The 22,183-nt window shown below is 48.8% G+C and overlaps 1 protein-coding gene across 10 annotated transcripts in view; it reads right to left on the reverse strand.

The window, feature by feature from the left end:
- Positions 1-12,505: 12,505 nt before the first annotated feature.
- Positions 12,506-22,183, reverse strand: part of PPP2R5C (protein phosphatase 2, regulatory subunit B', gamma) — a 137,896-nt gene continuing 128,218 nt past the window's right edge. For 7 of the 10 annotated variants that reach the window (XM_014549077.1, XM_005877867.2, XM_005877869.2 and 4 more), the window contains 2 exons: positions 19,554-19,670; positions 12,506-14,944 (listed from right to left, as the gene is read on the reverse strand). In XM_014549077.1, coding sequence (XP_014404563.1) covers positions 14,813-14,944; positions 19,554-19,670 — 249 coding nt within the window. In that variant the 3' untranslated portion in view covers positions 12,506-14,812. Of the gene's footprint in view, positions 14,945-16,666; positions 16,739-19,553; positions 19,671-22,183 lie in introns of all 10 variants that reach the window. The other 3 variants (XM_014549080.1, XM_005877866.2, XM_014549079.1) reach the window with 2 other exon arrangements.

Genomic DNA, 22,183 nt, shown 5'->3' on the forward strand with positions numbered 1-22,183 from the left:
TCTTATAAGAACTCTTGTGATTATATTGGTCCCACCTGGATAATCCAGGATACTCTCCCCATCTGAAGATCCTCAACTTAACTACACCTGCAAAGCCTCTTTTGCCACATCCTATGTAATCCTATATAATAAAAGGCTAATATGCAAATTGTCCCCTCAACTGGGAGTTCGACCAGGGGGCAGGGCCAGTAGGCCAACCACCCATGGCCCCTCCCCCTGGCCAGCCAGGCCTAATTGGCCCCAAGTGGGGCGGGTGGGCCAGACCCCACCCATGCACGAATTCGTGCACAGGGCCTCTAGTAAGATAATATATTCCAAGTTCTGAGGATTATACTCCCAACCCAGGTGGCCCGAGCGCCTTAGCGCGAGCCCCGCCGGCCCAGCACTTTTCAGGATCAGCCCCAAGGCTCTCCCTCCTCTCCCTCGAAATTCCACATTGGGTTGGGTTGGCCCTCTCATCCATTCATCCATCCATCCATCCATCCATCCATCCATCCCATGGGCGCTGGTTATGCCCTCCCCCGGGGAACATGGTGCTGGCGGTGGCAGCAGGGTCTGTTCCGCAGGGCACACTTTGGATTTTGACCTTCCCAACGGCTCCACCCACCTATATGGCACCGAGTTACAGGGTGCTTTCTGACGAAGCTCCTCCCAGGATCCACCCCCTTTTCTGTCTTGGTTCCCAGTCCAGAACCCCAGGTAAGGCTGGGGCCAAACAGGGAACCCTGGAGGCTTTGAGCCCCGCTCCCACGGCTGCAGGGCTGGAGGGGAAGGGACCCCGACCAGAACGGTGCGGTGTCTTGGCGCCCTCTGGTGGCGCCGAGGAGCACGCGCACAATGGCACTTCCTCCCGGGGCAGGAGGGCCCTCCCTAGCCAGCTTCCCTATCCACCTTCCCAAGGTCACCTGAGTCACTCGTCCAGAGCAATGCCAGCCCGTGGCTCAGCCTGCATCCCCCCGCCCGTCCATTAGTGAAGGCTCTCTGAACCCCTGACAGTGCCCTGGCTCCTTCTCTTACGTAAGAACTGTGTCCCCTGCCAGGGCCACCCTGGGGGCCCTAAGAGCGCTGGCCCCCATCCCCTCTCATGGATGGACATCGCCTCTGAAATTCTCCTCCTGCTCCCAAATGTTCTCCCTCCTCCTAAATTCTTCCCAACGGTGTCCAGTGCATCCCTTCTTTAAACAGGAAAAGGAGAAAACCCTGCCAAACCTTCCTGCCCTTTTCAGCAAAACTCCTTGAAAATGAGTGCACGTGGGGCCTGCCTCTCACCAGCCTTGAACATACCCAGGGGTGCTCTGAGCCCACCCCCACGTTCCTGGGCAGGTGCTCCTGTGGAGGTCACCCACGCCTCCCCATAGCCAAATCCAGCGAGCAGCCCTTGGTCCTCACCTTGCTGATTATTGGACAGGATTAGCCCCCGCCCCCCCAAACATTCCTTCACCAGCTTTTGGTGGCCACATTCTCCTGGCGGTCCTCATCACCACGGCTCCTTCTCCGCCTCCTTTGCTGGATCCTCTCCTCTTTCCAACCCCTGCAGGTTGGAGGGGCCCAATGTTCAGCCTTCAGATGGCATGTGTTCCATCAGCGCTCCCTCCCCAGGGGGCCTCCTGGTCCTGTGACCTTCAATACTTCTCCACATGACTCCCACCTCAGGAAGCGTTCCGCTGCTGTTGGGGGGAGTGTTCTAGGAATTGCCAATTAGGCCACGTTGGTTGAAAGTGCTGTTCAAGGCCTCTACATCAAGCATGTTAAACACACAGCCCACACGGAATATTTTTGCAGCCCAGCCAATATAATGGTATGTAAGAAACGTTTTAATAAAATTTTCATAACTTAATTTTTACAATATCCTGTTATACATAATTATTAATAACGAACTACAATGTTCGCTAATGACTGATTACTATAATCATGTTGCATTTATTCCTCTTATGCGCCTTACGCACAGGCGCACCATTTCTCTCCACTAATACTAGCAGCGAATATTTTAGCAGCCGATGGCCACGTCATTAGTCTTGGACTGACTTGTTTGGTGTGCGCAACAGGAAATATTTCGCTTTCAGGGAACAGGAAAAATAGGTTTATTTGCCTTACCCTTATTAATTTGTACAGTTATTCAGCGTCTGGTAAGTTAATGTTCAAGAAAAAATAATTTTTGTTAAAATGTTCTATTATTTTGTTAATGATTACTCGCTTATTTCAGCCCTTTGTATTCAGCATGTCTCTATCAAAATAAACCTACATTTCTATGAAAATTTAAGCTTTTGTTTTTTTTCGGCCCACATAAACTTAAACCTTGTTTATTTGGCCTGTGTTAGCCTTTGAGTTTGACACGCTTGCTCTACATCCTTACTGTCTACCCACAGGTTCTATATGTCACTGAGAGGCGTTAAACTTGCGAATTATGACTGAGCATTCGTCTCTCTCCTTGTAGTTAGATCTGTTTTTGCTCCATGTATTTTGAGGCCGTTATTAGATGAATAAACATAAGGCAGTTATGCCATTTTCATGAACTGACCCTTTTGATTTTTAAAAGTTGATTTTGGAGAGAGGAACAAAGAGAAATATTGATTTGTTCCAATTATGCATTCATTGATTCCTGTATGTGCTCTGACTGGGGATTGAACCAGCAACCTTGGCATATTAGGACGACACTCTAACCAACTGACCTACCTGGCCAGGGCCCCCTCTGTCATTTTGAAATGTCTCTCGTTATTCCTAGTAGCAGCATGTACCCTGTGATTATTTTTGTCCCATTTTAGCACGCCCAATCTACAAGGATTCATTCGTTCACGCACTCCAGCTTTCTTCTGTTCACTGTTAGTGTGATACATCTGTTCCCATCCTTTACTTTTAACCTGTTGGTCCTTTATATTTAAAGTGGCTTCTTATGGGCAGTGTACAAAGTTGGCTCTTGCTTTTAAAAAATCTTCTCTAACACCCCCTGCCCTGTATTTGGAAGAATTATTGCTATGGCTGGGTTAAGTCACCACCTTTGACTTGTCTTACATTTGTCCCCGTTCTTTGTCATCTCAGAGGGAAAGACGTCCTAGGCTTGCCCACGTGGGCTCTGAGTGACCTGGCCCTGGGCTTGCCCTCAGACCCGTCTCCTATTTCTGTCCCCTGGGCTTGCTGACCTCCTGTTGTCCCCAATGACACAAGGCACACCTCAGCCTGAGGGTCTTTTCCTCTTCCCAGAATGCTCTTCCTCCAGGGTGCGAATGGGCTGGCTGGCCCCTTTTCTGAGTCACACCTCTGCTCAAGTGTGACCCTTCACGGGGGACCTCTTTGACCACCTTCTCCAAAATAACACCCTTGCCGCTCCCCTTTACTTATCACTCCGTTTTTCTCCCGAGCTTGTTTCCTGGTGCGACACTCGTGTGCTTCCTGTTCACGGTCTGCACCCCCAGCTAGAATGAGATTCCATGCAGTCCAGGACGTTCCCTGACTAACACCGAATCCTGCACGTGTCCCTGCCTGAACCTGGGTCCTGCTCGCTGTGGGTGTGGAATAAATCTTTGGGTCAGGAGTAAACAGAGTACTCCTGTCCAGGTGAATTGCAGAGTAATTCTAAAAGGACAGAACTTCAAAAATGAAAAGATTATTCAGCAACCAAGTTACAGATAAACACATCAAAGCCAATTTTTAAAAACAATATATTTTTATTGATTTCAGAGAGGAAGGGAGAGGGAGAGATAGAAACATCAATGATGAGAATCATTGATTGGCGGCCTCCTGCAAGCCCCCCTACTGGAGATTGAGCCTGCAACCTGGGCTTGTGCCCCTGACCAGAATCAAACCCAGGACCCCTCAGTCCACAGGCCAATGCTCTATCCACTGAGCCAAACTGGCCAGGGCATCAAAGGCAATTAATAAAGAAACAGTCCGGCTTATTTCTATGATATTACAGACTTGCACTAAGCACCTTGGGTCACATGCATCCCTGTCCAATCCTTCCCCAGCCTTTGCAGTTTATCACCATCCATGGTCGCAGTGGCAGCCACAATACACCCCTTCATTCCTCAAGACTGAGAAGAGGAGACATGTACCAAGTTCTTGATGCACCTTCATGAAGTCACTGCATTAGACAGCTGCGGATTTGGGGTGTCACATTGTGGGTTGGTGTCCCCCAAAATGTTGAAGTCCTAACCCCTGGTACCTGCGAATGTGACCTTATTTATAAAAGGGGTCTTTGCAGATGTAATGAAGATGTCATTACATTTAGTGCAGGACCTAAATCCAATGACTGGTGTTTGTTTTTTTAAAAAGATATCTTTATTGTTGAAAGTATTACAGATGTCTAGAGTCACCGAGGCCCGGCTGGTGACTCTAACCCCCACCAATGACTGGTGTTTGTTTTTTTTAAAAGATATCTTTATTGTTGAAAGTATTACAGATGTCTTCCCATCCCTCGCCCCCCTTGATGCCTTCCACCCCGCTCCCGTCGCCTCCCCAGACCTTCACTGCACTAATGTCTGTCCAGGGGTTATGCATATATGCATGTCAGTTCTTTGGTTAACCTCTTCCCCCCTTTCCCTCTGAAATTCGTCAGTCTGTTACATGCTTCAGTCTCTGACTGGTGTGCTTATAAGATGGAAATCTGGACCCAGACACACAGGCCCACATGGGAAGGAAGAGCTCTACAAGCCGAGGACAGCAGGTTGCTGGCAACGCCGGGAGCTGGAGCCTGGAACAGATTCTCCCTCAGTCTCCGAAGGAAGCAGCCCTGCTGACACCTGGATTTCAGAGGTCGAGCCTGCAGAACTGTGTGAGAGTAAGTTCTACTGTTTGAGCCACCCAGTGTGGGGTAACTTACAGCAGACCTGGAGGGTGAAGTACTGGTGTCCCAGAGACAGCTTAGTAACTTGCCCAGCACCCCAACTCCTGCACCCTGGAAGCTTCAGGACTTTGGGATGGAAGGGAACTAAGACCCCATCTGCCAGAAAATGAAGTTGTCTCAGACTTCCATTGGCAAGTCCTCCACTAACCAGTGGGCCAAACACCCATGCGTCTGATGTGGCACAAAGATAAACTTTCGGCAAATCCCTCGTGTGAGCAACGGCAACACACTGGCTTCAGTGCTCTAATGCAGCATCATGTGGTTCACTTTTATTTTATTTTTATTAAAATATATTTTATTGATTGTTTACAGAGAGGGAGAGGGATAGAGTTAGAAACATCAATGAGAAACATCGATCAGCTGCCTCCTGCACACCCCCTACTGGGAATGTGCCCCCAACCAAGGTACATGCCCTTGACCGGAATCGAACCTGGGACCCTTCAGTCCAGAGGCCAACGCTCTATCCACTGAGCCAAACCAGTCAGGGCAGTGGTTGGCAAACTGCGGCTCGCGAGCCACACGCGGCTCTTTGGCCCCTTGAGTGTGGCCATGAAGTTTCAACCGCACTGTACGTGCGCGCCCGCACGTGGTATTTTGTGGAAGAGCCACACTCAAGGGGCCGCAGTTTGCTGACCACTGGGTTAGGGCGTGATTCACTTTTATACTGAAGAGGCATATAGTCTTTTTTCCCCCTCAAAATATGTTTTATTGATTTTAGAGAGAGAGAGAGAGAGAGAGAGAAACATCAATGTGAAAGAGTAACATAGATCGGTTACCAATTGGGGATCGAACCTGAAACCTGGTTATGTGCCCTGACTCCGGGAATCCAACTGACAATCTTCTGGTGTGGTGCACGGGACGATGCTCAACCAACTGAGCCACACTAGCTGGGGCTGAAGTGGCGTATAGTCTTGTCATTAAATGCGCGAGACCTGCCAACAGCTTCATCTGCTGGGTTGCCTCTGACAATGTAGCAGAAGGTGCAGGTGCAGGTGGAAAGACTTCATCTTCTGTCCCCTGATGAAGAACTTGCCAGATCAGGAACCTCAGGACCAGACATGCTGAAGGGCTGATGGGGCGGGCAGGTAGCTTTGGGACTTGGGGAGAGGGAGTTCTGAACTGGCTGTGCCTCATCTGGAAAGCCGCAGGCCCCTCTCTGTGCAGTGAAAATGGCACCTGTGTGCAGCAGTCCCACTAGGACACGCAGTGCTGTGACTGTATCCCCACTGGCCATCTCGGCACCTAGGAAACTCTGTGTGGCAGCCTGCAGCTCAGAGACCTGGGCTGTGACGACGCACCAGTCAGGGCCAGGTTTTCCCCATGAAGATGCCACAGAGTGGGGTGGGGATCAGGAATGGGAGAACCAAAGTGGAAGGATGAGGACTGGGTTCTGGGGTCATGAGCAGGGGCTGCTCCCATTCCCGGGTGAAGATGCCAGAGATGCCAGAGGTTTGGGGTTTTTGGGGGTAGAGGGAATACTGCCTTCCTGGCGTGGGGTGTATCTAGCTTGGTTAAGAATAGCACAGCAAAGAGGCTGCAGGGAATGCTGGTGGGAAGGCTGTCTCACAATCCTACAAAGGCCTTATCTGACTGAGAACTAAATTCCAAGTCTTTTTGTGGCCACCAGTTGTATCTCTGACTACCTCCTACTGTGCAAACTCCCATTCCACCGCGGGCTCCCTCCTACCCCAGGGCCCTCGCATGTGCTGTGCTTTTCTGCCTGAACACTCTTCCCTCACTTCCTTCCAAGTAACTTCTCAGCAAGGCCTCCCCTGCCCCTTATGTAAATTTGTCCCCACCTCCTAGGCCTTTCCTATCCCTCTCCCCAGTTTTAGTTTTTCCCAGTGGCACTTACCACTTCTAATATAGTATGAATGTTGTTGATCCTGCTTATTGTCTTTTTCCTGCACTGGGAGGTAAGTTCTCTGAGGGCAGGGATTTCTACTTCTCTTGTTTAGCTAGACCTGCAGTGCCTAGAAAAGTGCCTGGCCCGCAGGAGGTGTTTCATAGGCACTTGTTGAATTGAATGAACTAAGCTGTGGTCATTGTTTCTCTTTGGGCCTTGTCCCATTTCTCAGCCCCCTCTTTCCACTTCTGGCTTCCGGGCTCCTCCCTCCTTCCGCTTCTTTTCCTGGAGCCGCCTGACACCCAGCTGCCTCTGCTGCGCCTGACACCAGCTCTGCCCGGTGGGGAGGGGAGACTGGGGAGCTGTTGGCTCCATCCTCCAGCCACCAAATTTTGAACAGGAAGCAGTAGGGAAGGGGTATGTTATCGGGGCCTGGGTGACTCTGCACGAAAAGAGGGCGTGTGTGCTCCCAGTTGGTTCGCCCACCCTCACTTTTCAGGGTGCAAGAGCCTTCTGGCGGAGTGTCTGCGGGGTGAGCAGGTCTAACCCTGGCTCCTCCACTTCCAGGCTGTGCGGCCCCAGCAAAGTCTCTCCCAGGCTCTGGGCCTCACCCAGAGGTTGCGGGACCGCCACGTACCTATCCACGATTGGTCGCTGAAGTCAGCCAAGGGCAGGGGCTCTGCCTTGCGCAACAACCTGGTTCACAGTCGGCTTTCCGAGCAGCTGGCGCGGGTCCCCGCCTCACACTCGGCAGCGCATTTCCACGCACCTTGCCTCACGTAGGCCTCGGGCCACCTTGTTCTTCGGGCAACACTGGGCCCACGGCACAGCCGAGGGAACCGAGGTCCAGACTCAGAGGGCGGGCTTCTTACTTCGTAGGTGGATGAACCCGCCCTGCAGACGGCCGCGTGCGGAAGCCGGAGCCGGAGGGCAGCCGTGAGCTTCATCGTCCCGAGCCCCGCTTTGGGGTCTAGTCTCTCCAGTCCCCTCCCGCCACAGACAGAAACCAGTTTCAAAGAAGCCGCCACCCTGGTCACGTGTCCCATTCGGTCATGTGAGCGCTCGGACCAATCGCCAAGGCTAGGACTGGGAGGCCTTAGGATTGGCCCATCCCTGCCAGGGGGCGGGGCTTTGCTCCGAGGAGAGGGAAACCTAGTCAGCCCCTCCCTGCCCAGTGCTGTCATCCGCGTGAATCTCGCTCGCTCGCTCGCGAGACCCGAGGCCCGGCTGGTGACTCTAACCCCCACAATGCACCGGGCAGGGGTGGGGCAGCGCGTATTGGCGCCGCCTCGCGCGCCTCTTGCGTCATCTTTCTGAGTCGGCCTTGAATTAATGGCGCTTCTCCTCCTGAAACCCCTGTTCGGCTTCCCATTGCATGGAAAATTTGGACAAGTTTCATAACGTGAACGCAAGGGCCTCCCACCGCCGTCCTTTCCTGCCTCCAGGCCCCTGTCCCCGCGGCTTCTGCAGCCCTCGGTTCCTTCCTCACGTCTGTCGTGGGCTGGCTCGCCTTCCAAGCACTCGCTGGATTGCTCTTGTTGCAGCTATACTTGGGATATTTAAGCCGTGGTCCTTGGCTGGGCTTCCGGGGGCTGTGACCCTCTTCAAATTATATGCAGAATAGGGTGTGTAGGTGCAGCTGTGGGCTTGGGGTGGGAGGGGCTTTCGCTGAGAACCCCCACAGGTCTATCAGGGCCCCGCGAGGTCTGTGCTTTGAGCAGGGCGTGGCACAGGTGTTCGAAGACGTGCTTATTAGGCCGAGGAGAATATGCTAACGTTATTTCTCCCAATTACTCTGCACTCACCTCAGCGTGCTCCTGCAGGAATACTTGGTATTACCTGCACGCAACTTGACGGCACGCCTCCCTACGGGGGTCGTGCTTTTCGGTCCGGAATGCTCATTCATTCGTCCTTCCATCAAATATTGATTGAGCCTATGTGCTTGGGGTGAAGGAGTCGGGCACAGCGCCAGACACTGGAGACTAGTGAACCACACGAGCCCAGGCACTGTTCTTCGTTGCCAGACAGTGAAGGACTCAATCTGCCCAGAGAGGGACACCCCTTGCTCCCAGCTCCTGGCAGGTCTCCCCTGAACCCTGATAGGAGTGTCTGTGTACCTGGGGCCTTGGGCCATGTTGGAGAGTCAATGCCAACAGTGGGATTTACCCACTGGGTCTTGGGCTGCACAATATCCGCTCACCCTTTGGAGGGGCTGGACACTAAGGGCAGCCGTGTAAATGTGACCTCCAATAAAACTGCGGACACTAGGGCTTGGGTGTGCTTCCCTGGATGACAACACTCCACAGGGAGAGGACGACGGGAAGCTCTGAGACTGGTCTCAGTCACCATGACCCTGCCCCGTGCATCTTTTCTGGCTGCTGACTTTATCTGTATCCTTTCACTCTCCTACATCGTAGCCACATGTGCTTCCTAGGGAATTACTGAACCTGAGGGTGGCCTTGGGGGCATCCTGAAGTAGGCAGCCCCCTTCCCACTGACACCCCTAGAGCACCTGGAAAGCCTGCTTCTCTCCTCTGCCCATCACTCCAGTGTTTGGGCTTCACTGGTTTCATTCTATCAGCAGGCTTTTTGTTACGGTCTTGAAACTCATGAAGAATCAGTTCTGGAAGAAGCAACCTCTAGATTTCCTTGCAGGAACTTTCACTCTAGAATCATCTGGACTTTGACAACACGGAGAAAAAGCATTAAAACAACTCATTCAATAGTCATACTTGGTGTATTATTTGCTTTCAGCTCGACCAGCCAGTGATATGGCCGTGGGGTTCAGCCTGGATTTTGTGGGTCTGTGGCAAAGTCCACACGGTGCCCAACATGGGGGTTTGCAAGGCCCTGTTTCTGTTCAGGAGGTGGCCACCCTCTGGTGATAACGCTTGCTCTGGGTAACTTTGGATGGAAGAGCCCTTTTCAATAAGGTCTAAACACCCTCTAAACAAGTGTGTGATGAACAGGTGCCCCGGGCTCCCCTCACCTGTCTGGGGAACTTGGGGCTCCAGGAGACCCCTGAGGAAAGGGTCACTGGCCTGGTGCCCTGACCTTTACACCTAACTCGAGGCCAATTTCTACAAGACACATTTAGGAGACAGAAATGAAGATTCTAATGAAGCTACCACACCTGAGAGATCAGCCTTTTAAAAAAATACATATTTTTATTGATTTCAGAGAGGAGGAGGGAGAGATAGAAACATCAACGATGAGAATCACTGATTGCCTCCTGCATGCCACCCACTGGGGATTAAGCCTGAAATCTGGGCATGTGCCCTTGACCCGAATGGAACCTGGGACCCTTCAGTGTGCAGGCTTACACTCTATCGGCTGAGCCAAAGCAGCTAGGGTGAGACCAGACTTATTGATATCACAATTTAGTGTGAGGATCCACCATACTTTACCCGTTGTCCCCTCAAATCCGTATTCTATGCTTATTGTGCGTGCATGTGGGTCATGGTGTGTGTGTATGGGGGAGCAAAACTTCTGGTACACAGACCCATTTGATAAAAGCTATTCCTGCAGAAAAGATATAGACATAATTCCAGGAGGTCCATGGGGGCTCCCGGGTCTGGGGTAAAGCCCCTCACAGTCCATGTTGCTCTCCTTCCATCCCAACTGTGCTGAGTTACCCAAAGTGCCTGCTACTGGCTGCTTTTATTGCAGGAACTACTTTTATGGTAATTATAGATGGAAATTAAACTTATTGTAGTAATCACTTCAGGGTGTGTATGTTGAGTCACTACACTTACCAGCATGTCCAAGCCAACCGGACTATCCTAGATGCCTATGGAGTGGGAGCATGTCCCAGCTCTGTGGCTCACCCTACACTTCCTGGATGTGATCAAGAAAAGCTTTGGACAGAAAAGATGAATTAGTTTCTTTACTCCCCTCCCCATTCCCAGTCTATGGAATTTACATAATACTTTTGGAAAAAGCAGAAAAACATGAGACAGCACGCCAGAGTGGGGGGAACACTTGTCTCTTCACCCCTAGGAACTACTTTCTCTAAAAAAGTGTTCTTAGTGGATTTTAAATTTTGTGGTAGTGAAACCCATTCTGCCCCCGCCCCCATGAATCTTATATAAACCACACATCTATTAAACAAATAGGAGCTGAATTTTTGAAAAATTCATAGGTTCATTATTAGTAACAAAGTTAAATGAAAACAGAAGCTAATGAGTTGCTGGTCTCCAAAGTGTTGAAATGTGGTATATAACATGATTTTTTTAAAGTAAAATATTACAGAATGTAATTCACATAAAAACAGCTTCTTTAGTGTGGGTGCGGCCACTGGACTAAATGGTGTCTGAGGTTCTAGTTCTAGGTCAGAAGCCTTCCTGTGTTCATGGCCACCCCGACACTGCAGGTTTCTCTGGCGATCCTGGGGCCTCACATGTGTGTGGCCTTCCCCTAAAATGCTCTAGGTGTTTCCATAGTGTCTGCAGTGGTGAGGGGAGGAACCCAGGGCTACGCCACTTGGGTTGAAACCTGGCTGCATTCAGTACTTGTGTGACCTTGGGAAAGTGACTTAACCCTTGTGTGCCTCAGTTTCCTCACTTGTCCACGCGCTGTGATAATGAACCAACACAGGAAAATGAGGCACCTACAACAGCCTGTGGCACAAAGGTGGCGGTAAGGAACCCGTTATTGTCATTCCTGTTGAGTGTCAGACCAATCTTCATGGAAGCAGACACAAAGCCGGTTCAACTTCGCTTTTAGGCCTCTTGCTATCGTAAAGCAAGTGCAGCAAGAAGTTGGACTTAACCCGCAGCATGCCTCTATTCTAAGTTTTCTGGAGAATTCTTCTTGAGCTGAAGGAAGTTGCTAAACACCACGGCTTCCTCCAATTCCAAGATGGGAGACGAGGAGGCTGCACCTGAGGAAACAGCGTTTGGGAGCTGCAGCAGACCGCTCCCGGGTGGAAGCGGGGACTGTGCGGCTCCCAAACTTCCCCACAGGGTTACCAGACGCTCAGGCCACAGACACTCGGGGCGGTCCCGGTCCCTTTCCTGCACCCCAGCTCCCAGCGTGACCGCTTCCCCTGTGAGGAGGAGTCACAGGCACAACTCACCTGCTGGAATGTCGATCAGGCGCGACTGTGGAGGTGATGAAACCTCCTCCATCCCAGGTCTCCTCTCACAGCCTCTCAGTAACAGCCTCGGTGAGGACAATGAGCTCCACCACACAGGAGGGGGGTCACCTAAGACCCCACATTCCTATTCTCAGTGAGTCTACTCCTATTTCCAAGATGTTTCAAGAATCATTCTAAACATGATCGGGGCTCGAATAATCCATTTCCACAAACTGTGTCCCAATTCACATTTGGCTCAAAGAGAGGTGGTTGGTATGAAAACACCTCTACTTTTGCCCGTAGAGAAATTAAAATGAGTTTACAGAACGCTGGGGCAGGACCCGCCATCATGGGCCGCACAGCAGGCACTGGCCTGGAGCCGTGCCAGCGCCGCCTGCCCACCTTCCAGCCAGTGTCCTGGGCTAGGCCGCCCGACCCTGGCAGTGACTTGATTAATGGTCAGAAGCAGCTGGCCCAACACCATGGCTACATTTAGTTTCATGATGAGCATTAAAATTCACATGTTCTTTATTTAGTCCATATAATACACCATTTTTAGAGTTTTTAAAAATTAGATAAAAGAGCATATTAAATGGCAAGTGTATGAAGTTTCTCTTCATAAACAATGTCAAAACAAAAAGTTTTGAGTTACAAAATGTTTAAAAATATGTAGGTACTTAACATTTCACTAAAGCATAATGTTACAGATATTTTCTAAAGAAAAATAATTGTGCCACTTACCTATTTTTGCTGTTTCTATGAACTTTTTTATTCTGTACATAGGACATTTTGTACAAAATATGAAGTCTACATTTTTATTATTACCATAAAACAAAGATACAATGTATGTACAATATTAAAAGGAAGCCATACTACAGCCACACTAAAAAGACACTCGGAACAGTGACATTTCTGATGTATAGGGACATTTGGGAAAGAGTGAAGATGCCAAACGCAGAACTTTATGAAGAAAAACAGTCACCAGTTTATTTTCAATGTAGTACTTTTGAAATCAGTTGGTACAGAATAAACAATGTATCTATATAATAATATATAAGTTGAACAATTAGCACAGGGCATCTGAATACTAACTAGGAAAACTTTAATAGGCCAAAATATTAAATAATACTCTTGTCAAAGAAAATTAGTTTCTCTCAAAACGCTTTTTCCCTTTTTTTGGTGAATGTTTGTCTTCAATAAAGAGCAGAAATAAAACCTAGACAAAAGATGTTCTTATACTTTGAGCTTTACACAATCACCCAAACATTGAAATGTTGCTATTTTTTAGGGCATAAGAGTCTTCCAGAAAGCTCTCTCACAAACATACTGAACATCCAAAATCAAGGCTATCTGAGCATCTGTCAGCCAAAGACGGAAGTTCAAACAATGGTATATCAAAATACATAAGATGCTGCTTTATACAATAAAAAGCACCCTTTTTCCCTCAAAAGGAGAAGGCATCTAAACTTTTTTTGTAATCGCAAATTTCATAATGGTAAAATGGATCAATACTTGTCAAGTTTCTCAGGAAGTGTGTCTGCTCACGCAGCGGGCTTTCCACTGGCGGCTGGGCACTCTGAATCCAGCACGCGTGCTCCACACAGGAAGTCCCCTCCCCCCAAATGAGTCTCCTCCAACACATGGGACATACATAGTCTGTGGATTTAAGTGGCAGGGAACGACAGTCTGCTTTTACAATGAGTGGATACCAAGACCTCGAATAGAAGACAAATCCTAAAAGAAGCCACGTTGCATCTTTTATGCATAAAGACATTTAACATTAAGTTATATAATCTTATGCTGGAGACAAAAACACCCTAGAATCACTTGTTTAGGAGAGCAGTACACATCTCAAATAGCTTTCAAGCAGATAAATAAGTCAAGATACTGGCCACCCTGAGAGAAATAAAACATACAAAGCACTAAGTTTAAAGAATTTTCCTCGTGCTATTCCATCGAAAACGAGAAGCTCAACACATGCAAGGAAGTCTGGGAAATATATAGCAGCATTTGATGAAAACTCAGACACGGTACTTTCCTTAGAAGTGCATATAAGGTGTGCTCGTTTCCACACAGGGGTTCACCTGAAGCCATCCGCCTGTTCCTCCCTCGGCTCTCAGCACCACGTCACACAATAATGAGTGTCACGCTAGCGCCCGGCGTGCACGGTGTGGCTACGTTTGCCCAAAGGCAGCTGCTGGCCAAGAACTGGCTTAACGCAGAATGTTCTCATCCTAGCCTTCTATCAGGTGTGGAATTCTTAGAGACTCTAATTTTATTAATTCAAGAGCCTTGCTAAAGGGCAACACGTGTAAGTACAGAAAAAGAAAATCTGCAAACCCCAAAATGAACACATCGTTTTAAAAATTCCAATCCTAGCCACGGGAGGCAGAAAGAGCTCTTTGTAAAATAAATTTCTCCTATGAGCTTACTCCTGGAGTCCTGGTGCCGGACCACCAACGGGCAAATATGGCTTTAGAAATACACGAAAGAAGTCAGACATGATGTACATGTCGCTGCTCAAAGTGAAGGACACCTCAGGAAGAAACAGCGGCTGAGGATTGTCACTTTTCCTGTGTTAGAACAATGACAGCAAAAAATCATTTTAATGAAATTGAAAAAAAAAACACATCAAAAACAGAAAGACATTGCTGGTGTAAACAATCACATGGAAACAACTTCAAAGGTTGTTAAGTCTTAAAAATATGAAATTTTTTTAAGTGTTTCTTTGATTCGAAAAACATTGATACTCTTAGAACTATTTATTTTAAACAATCACCAATTCCATTTGGGTAGAAGGTGAAGGTGATGACCAGGGTGCTGATTTTGGTTCGCTGTCATATTTGGGACCGTGGCGGGGACACCGTGGCCGGCTCTGCCTGGGTCTGAGTCACCATTGTTTGAACTCCTAATCTCGAGCTGGGGACGGAGTGCATTACTGCCTACAGGATGGGGGCGAAGAAAGCTCTGACTCTGAGTGTAACTGATTTGTATGGCACAAAAGTATGTGTTTTCTACAGAATCCAGGACCGAGCCGGCAGGAGGGCAGCTAGCGGCCGTCCTGGGACAGCAGCTCGTCGGCTCTGCAGTGAGCCTCCAAGGCGTTCTTGGTGTGGAGGTCCTGAGGCAGCTCGGACTTGCGGCGCACCAGAGCCCGGTCCTTCTTCAGGTCCTTCTGTGCCTGGAATTACAAACGCAGGGCGTTGACTATTAACCACACTGTCCCCACAGCGAGCGCACATCCGCTTCAGCAGCCAAGGACAGCTGTGCGGCGGTGGCAGCCCACACCCAGGGCCCCTCTGCACTCTAAGGGACAGGCAAAGAGGCAAGTATTTCCTCTTGGGGCAACTACCCCCAAATGCCACGTCTATTAAAAACAATCTCATGACCAGTGTGAAGGACGGTGTGCACACAATTGTGTTCTGTCTTTGAAAATGTATAGGTTTGCACAGATTACTCAATACCTCTATTTTGCAAATCCACCAGTTTTGGTCAAAAGCCCAGGGCCACTGCGTTGACAGCAGTATTTTGGAAATATGACAACAAACCATCTCACTTATCCAAACACCATGTACGTATATACAGAGGACTGTCGGTCAGAAACTTGAACCTGAACCAAGCCTTCTTCCTATCAAGTGTCTCCATCAAAGAGAAGACGGTATTTACAGAGGATAAGTCACTTGGTGGTGAACAGGCGTCTACCAGAGGAAATACGTTTTATGTCAGTAATTTGACAACAAAAAGAATATAACGGTAAAACTTCTCAGTTTCTAGATACCTTACAGTATAGCCTGTAAAGTATACTTAACTTCAATGAAAAATTCAAGGACCTGCAGAAGTCATACATGAAATGTTCACATTTTTTGCAGAGCTAATACGTCTCAGAGCTCTTTGCAAATTTATCTACGGAAACAGCAATACTGTTAGAGTTTAGAAAGAATTTTGTGTGACATCATTTTAGATTATTTCTAAAATGTCATCTGAATATTAATATTCATTCATGGTAAAGGAAGGAGTTTTGGTTTCCCCTGGAAACTGGTGTAAGATGGCTCAGGAAAGCCACACACATCAGAGACAGAGGGGCACCAGTCTGTCGCGGTCACAGTACTTGTAAGAGTGCTTTTGTTTGTGAAGCGGATTTGCCTTCGACCTGTGGGAAACTCAGAGGGAAACTACCCTGAGTTTTATGTACATTCCAGGGTGAGCTGTAAAAGAATGCAAGGCAAAGCCAAACAAAACCAAGACTTTATATACTTGAAGTATTCCTGATTGCTGAGACAGGCATTCCAGAGAGAAAAAGGCAACAGCAAAAACCGTGGCACTGGAACAGCAGGTGCAAACTGGGAACACAGACCCTGGGCTTCTGAAAGGCAAGGGCAGAGGTGTGCTGGCGCAGCGGGCCGCTCCGCGCAGGCTTGGTAAATTGATGTGTAAAGCAGAGACTAACTTCACAAACCCCCCGGGGAAAAGGTCAGAGGAACAGGAGCAGGAGAGCATGAGGCACCATGCAGATGGTCACCTAGGTGAGTAATGCTTGGTGAAGGGGACATGCTGGCGGACATGCTGATTGTGGATGGAACATACAAGACACACGGAACAGACAGACAGTTGGAGAGGCATGACCGTGACATCCTGCTATGGGTGCAGCTGGAGGAAACGGCCTGTTCCGCAGCATATGGCAGAGCTGAGAGACTGCATTTACATAGTGAGTGGTCACAGAGCACCAGGGGCTGGGCACACATAACTGCATGGTTTTACTCAAATTAGGGCAGAACTAATAAAAATGTCTTAAGGGAGCACATTTCTTGGAATGACAGGGAAAATACTTCATGTACACATTAGCTTGTCACTCCTTTTCCTCAACAGAAAGGCCTTAATACTCTATAGATTGAGTAAAGAGTACCTGCACTTCCCACCTTCCGTCTTTCTACACCTTCCTGAATTGCATGGCTGGCACTGCTTTTCTCCCGACCGACTGTTAAAATGAGAATTGTAAACATTTTAAATGTCTCTGGTAGAAATGTCATTCACATGAAATTTACTAGTTTTCTTAGGATGCTCTATATAGAATTATACAAGTTTCTCAAAAGAAATGCGAATATAGTCTGACAGGTAAGTATACAGTTGACTTCCTCCACCATATTCCAACCAGCTACCTTCCATTGCCTTAGAACCTCCTCCCCTCCCCTCCTGCAATGCTGTCATTTGCCTCACGTGTCACGCCGAGCCAGCACTTGAGTCATTTTTAGCTAAAGCTTCTTATGTCAATTTGGTATCCAAATCACCCACATACATTTTTTCCTTGAATCTCGGTATCTCCTCTTTGCTTTAACAACAGTGTTTTTGAGAATTTCAGGAATATGACTGTAAACATTTTCAAATTAAGAATAGTCTATCATATCAAATATTATACCTAAGAGACTGCACTAAAAATATCTTCATCTAGATAGAGATTGGGAGGGGGTTTCAATTGATCCATACAAATCTGTAAGTCTTGAATTGGGGAGTGGTAATCTTCCAACCTTATTCTTTTATTGGCATTAATTTGGCTATTCTAGGTCCTCTGTATGACCATGTAAATTTTAGAATCAGCTCATCAATTTCTAAAAAAAAAAGTCTACTGGGATTCTGACTGAGATTGTGTTAATTTGGGGAGAACTGGCATCTTAATGGTATTGAGTCTTTCAACCTGATCCATAGAAACCTAAAGGTAAGGGTGGGGGAATAATTTTTGTAAGAATGTCCATCACACAAAACACCGAGTCATGTAATCTAATTTCAAGGGTCATGAAAACAAACATGTTACAGAGGAGGCCCTAAATCATAAAGAAGCCCATAACTTACACAATTATGTATTATGTTCATTACATTTTGGGCACTGTTTGCTCTTTTCCTAGCTTTAATTATCAAGTCAGAGAATGTACTGAAGAGAACAAGTCTCCAACCCTAAAATATTTAATGTGGAAGAACTGGCTTGTAAACCATCAGTTTCCTTCTCAACTTTATATGGACTCACAAATGAACATGTGGTTACAAGTTCACAGGCAGGCTCCCTGGGGGAGGGCACTGGCTTGATTTCCTCTGGATGTGTGCAGGTGACAGGCTGGCTGTCCTGTCCTTAGCACACGTTAAGCCGTAGAACCAAAATAGTAATAAAAAAGAGGACCTCAAATTCCAAGTTAAAAAAAAAAATCAAGTAGGAAAATTAATACTCCCACAAATAGAGAAAAATATAAGAATTTTATCCTTTTTATTAAATCTATTTCATTGGTAAAAATATTAATTGTGAGGAAATTATGGTATGCGATTATATTAAGTAAAAAATGTTACTAGGGGTTTAGTGAATTTTACCACTGTACTTTTAGTATTTCCAAGATTTGATGAGCTGAAAGAAGCATGAATTCACCTGCTTTTTATTTTAACCTATAGCCAGGAGCTGGCTGGCAGAAGCGGCGTGACCGTGGTCAGCACGGGCACCTCCTTCTGCAGCACCAAGAAAAGGAGTCCAGACCAGGGCTGCCCAATGGAAAGGTAATGCCACCTACGTATGTAATTCTAAATTTTCTAGTAGCCACGTCAAAAAAGTAAAAAGCAATAGCAATAGGAGAAAGTAATTTTAATGTTTTATTTAACCCAGTATATTAAAAATATTATAATTTCAACAAATAATCAATAATAAAAAAATGAGGAATGGAATGTTTTTACATTCTTCCCCTCACAGGAATGCCTGAGTTTGAGTGACGGCACACGCGGTGCTGACGGCCACACTTCAGTGTGCAGCCACGTGGCTGGGGGTAGGACAGCACAGTCAGATGGTTTGGACCGTATGCTCTGGGAAATGTCTGATCCTATCTGACCAGGTGGGGAATACAATTTACTTGAATTAAAATCAAACAGATTAACACGCCCCTCTCTGTTTAACTGCGTTCGGAATGACTCTAGCACTTACGAGCCATTTGCACACAGTGCACAGTGTCACTCCAGCCACTCAATTTTCACCGTCAGAATCCCAGTGCTGGTGTCTTTGCAAACTCTTTTGCTGGTCGGAGGGGATTAAAGTTCAAAGTCAGAGCCAGCCCAGATCCCCAGCCCGGCCAGGACCACATCAGCTTCCATGGACAGAGAGGCACAGCACCGCGAGGCTGTGCGCACACAGGCGGAGCTGGTGCGTGACCTCAGTGGCCCACGCTGTATATATTTCCTCTTCAGTATTAAGAGTGTATTTGGACCAGTGGGGTCTAAATAGGTATTCCCACCACAGTGGAAACAAAACCACTCGAACGAGGTAGTACGTGCGGTGGTTCTGACAGAGTCCGCAGCCCTGGGAACCCCAACAGGGCCTGGGCCCTGCACAGGTCTCACAGACCGAGGTTCTTCGAGGGGAGGGAGACAAGGCTCCACCCTGGTGTCTGGGCTGCTGAGCTTGGCCGTAACTACGACTAATGGGGACCAAGAGAAGTTGGAGGGAGGCAGAGGGAAAAGCGGCAAGACATTACTGCGAAGCTTTTGACTTTTTTGCTCAAGTTAACATTGAAAGACATTTAAGGGTGGGGATTACTGTTAAGATAAATGAATAGACAAACTGCAGGCACATACTTCACTCTTAAAAACTGTTTCTAGTAAACTGATCACTGAGATGTACAGATAAATGCTTCCTGTAAGTTTACCAAAGTTTAATTTTTAACTCTGGCTCGCAAAGACTGCTGGACAGCACCTCACCTACACAATCATGTGCATTTCAAAGCAAATCTACAGCGAGCGCCTCTCCGCTGAGCTCTGCGCACTTTTACCTGGCGAGCCTCTTCGTTCACTGTCTTTCTCAGCATCTGCACATCTTCAAATAAGGGCCCATCTGTCTCCATTGCAACCGGGATGCTCATGGTGCTCGCTTGACTATGTACTGTATACTGCAATGCAAAGTGTGGAATCACTCTCTGTTAGCGCCTGGGGTCCGACGCCAGGGTCTCCTCCTGGCTGGGCACAACTTCCCACCAATGCTCCCCAGGGCCCTCTGCGGCCTCCACCTGCCGCTGACCACCTGGAGTGCCTACAGTTCTGGTGACACGCAGGTGAAGGGCAGAGCTGGTGTCAGTGGTCACTCCACCATCCCGGCCCCTGGGGCCGGGGGCTGGTGGGGACACCTGCCTCACAGCCTTTGGTGTCCTGATCCCACAAAAGCAGTGAGGGCACAACCTGGATTGGTCACCAGGTTGTTTCACACTGAAACTGCCACCTCTAACCTCCCAACCTTTGCACACCACCTGCTGAGCGGTGATGTGCACCCTTTCCTCTCCCATCCTCCTTTCTGGATCTTTTACTCCATTTTCCTAACTTGCTTCAGCCCCACCATGGACCACATCCTTTGTCCACACCCAGAATGCACAGCTGCTGCCCCGAGCTGGCACTGGAGGGAAGCACCAGTGCACCCCCAAGTCCAGGACCTCCTGTCCACCGGGCCCAGCGGCTCCCCTGTCACCTCCCCACTGGCCCTGGGCTTGGTATGAATTGCAGACGGGTCTTTCAGACTGTTTATCTGAGTGTAACACGGGGCTAAGATCAGAGGGTTGTTACTGAGCCAAGAGACTTGAAACAGCCAGATTACCATGAGCATCTAGTGTCCACTTTCTCTGTGAGGGTGAGGACAAGGGGAAGAAACCCAGGAGTCTGCTGAGTGGTGCTATTCCAGGGGCTTCCATGTCTTGTGACAGACCCATAAAGTGTGTGCCATGGCCCATCTGATGAGGACTGGGGCTCTGAGTGGGCAGTGAGGGGCAGCTGTTGCCCTTCCATCACACACCCTCCAACGCTTTGCCCGGGGAGGGGGGGTGGCCTCTAACCTCCTCCCTCCCACCTCAGTGAACTTCCAGGAATGACGTTCGGTGCCCGCCCCCTTTTTTTCTCCCCGCCCAGTTCACCGCCTGCTTTGAGCCCTCAGCTCTGATATGGGACCTTAGTCACCAGGCTGTCAGTGGTGCCATCTCTTGGTTGCTAAGCCACTTTTTGTTTCTATCCTCCTGGACCTGACCACCACCATCCCTGAGGCTTCCCCTCCTGCTGTCTCTGGATGACAGTGCTTGCCTGCCTCACGCGTCCTGTGGGATCTCGACCCCACCTTGTTCACCGTGCCTTCCTTGTCCCCCTGGACCCTGTCCTTGTAATGGCCGCTCACTCACTCACTCACTCGGGCCACATCCTCGCTGTTTCTTCAACACCAGTGGGTTCCCGGGTCCCCTCGGTGCCCAGCGGAGCCCCTCCTAAGTGCCCAACCCTCCAGGCCCCTCCACTGTCACCAGACGAGTTTCTGAACTGCAAGTCTGACTGGGCCACCTTGCTCTTTGTGACACTAACACCTGCACACATTTTTGGGAACAAAGCCCACACTTCTGTTCCGTCTCCAGCTTTGGCCCTGGAATGGAGCAGTCAGCGCCTCCTCCATCGCCCAGAGGCCACCTGTGTTGAACAGATTGGCTTCCCTGCTGTCCTCTCTCTGACCTGAGTGTTTTCCCCGGATTCAGAATGGTTAAGCCCAGGACTATGGCCTCCCACACCTGCATCTTTTCTTCACGTGCCTCCCGCTGAAGGCAGGATCCAGCCCCCCGCCATCATCACTCAGCATGTTACCATCTGACCGCTTGAACTGAACTCTGGCCCTGCCTGGTCCCCTCATGGCCGTTAGCTCCTTGAAGCCGGGGGCTGTGCCCTGTTCTCATCTTTGTACTGGGGAAATTCCATGATGAGGGACACAGCACAGTGCCTCGTCCTCTCGGGGCTCGCAGCCGCTGGGCCAGACAGATGTGACAGTAACTGCAACACCCGGGCGGCGCAGGGCCTGCGCTGGGCCAGCACCAGCTTGGGCTCCGCTGAGCGAAAACGGAGTGTGCTCCACAGAACCTGGCAAGGTCCTCGCTGGGCCCAAGGCAGAGAAAAGTGTCAACCAGGTGCTATCAAACATTCACAGCCAAACCAATGTCCCGTGGCAGGACAGGGTCCTTACTAGGGACAGACACCCCCATCAAGGCACAAAGGGTAAAGGGTCGCACACCAGAGCTACACTAAGAATTCAGATGTTGTCGTCACTTCCCATGAGGCCCATGAAAGTCAGGGAGAAATAAGTAGTCAAATGAGGAAAGACACATTTATGTTAGAGATCTTCACCATCTCATGATTTAAAAAGCTGAATCATGTATGACAATAAACCCCCACGAAGCTGCCACCACTGCTAGGGTGACAGACTGAGGACCCTTTCCCAGGTTCCACGGCGCACACACTGGTGAGAACTCCCAATACATGGTTTGTAAAAAACAGGGACCGTCCAGAAGACTTCTTGATACACGTCAGTAAACAGACAGTGAATTACTGGGAATCCACTTTAAAAAAGGAAGCTATTAAATCAATTCTCAAAAAGGCAGATTTGAGATCA

Source organism: Myotis brandtii, unplaced genomic scaffold, assembly GCF_000412655.1.
Source record: "Myotis brandtii unplaced genomic scaffold, ASM41265v1 scaffold535, whole genome shotgun sequence".
In the NCBI taxonomy this organism is placed as follows: Eukaryota; Metazoa; Chordata; class Mammalia; order Chiroptera; family Vespertilionidae; genus Myotis; species Myotis brandtii.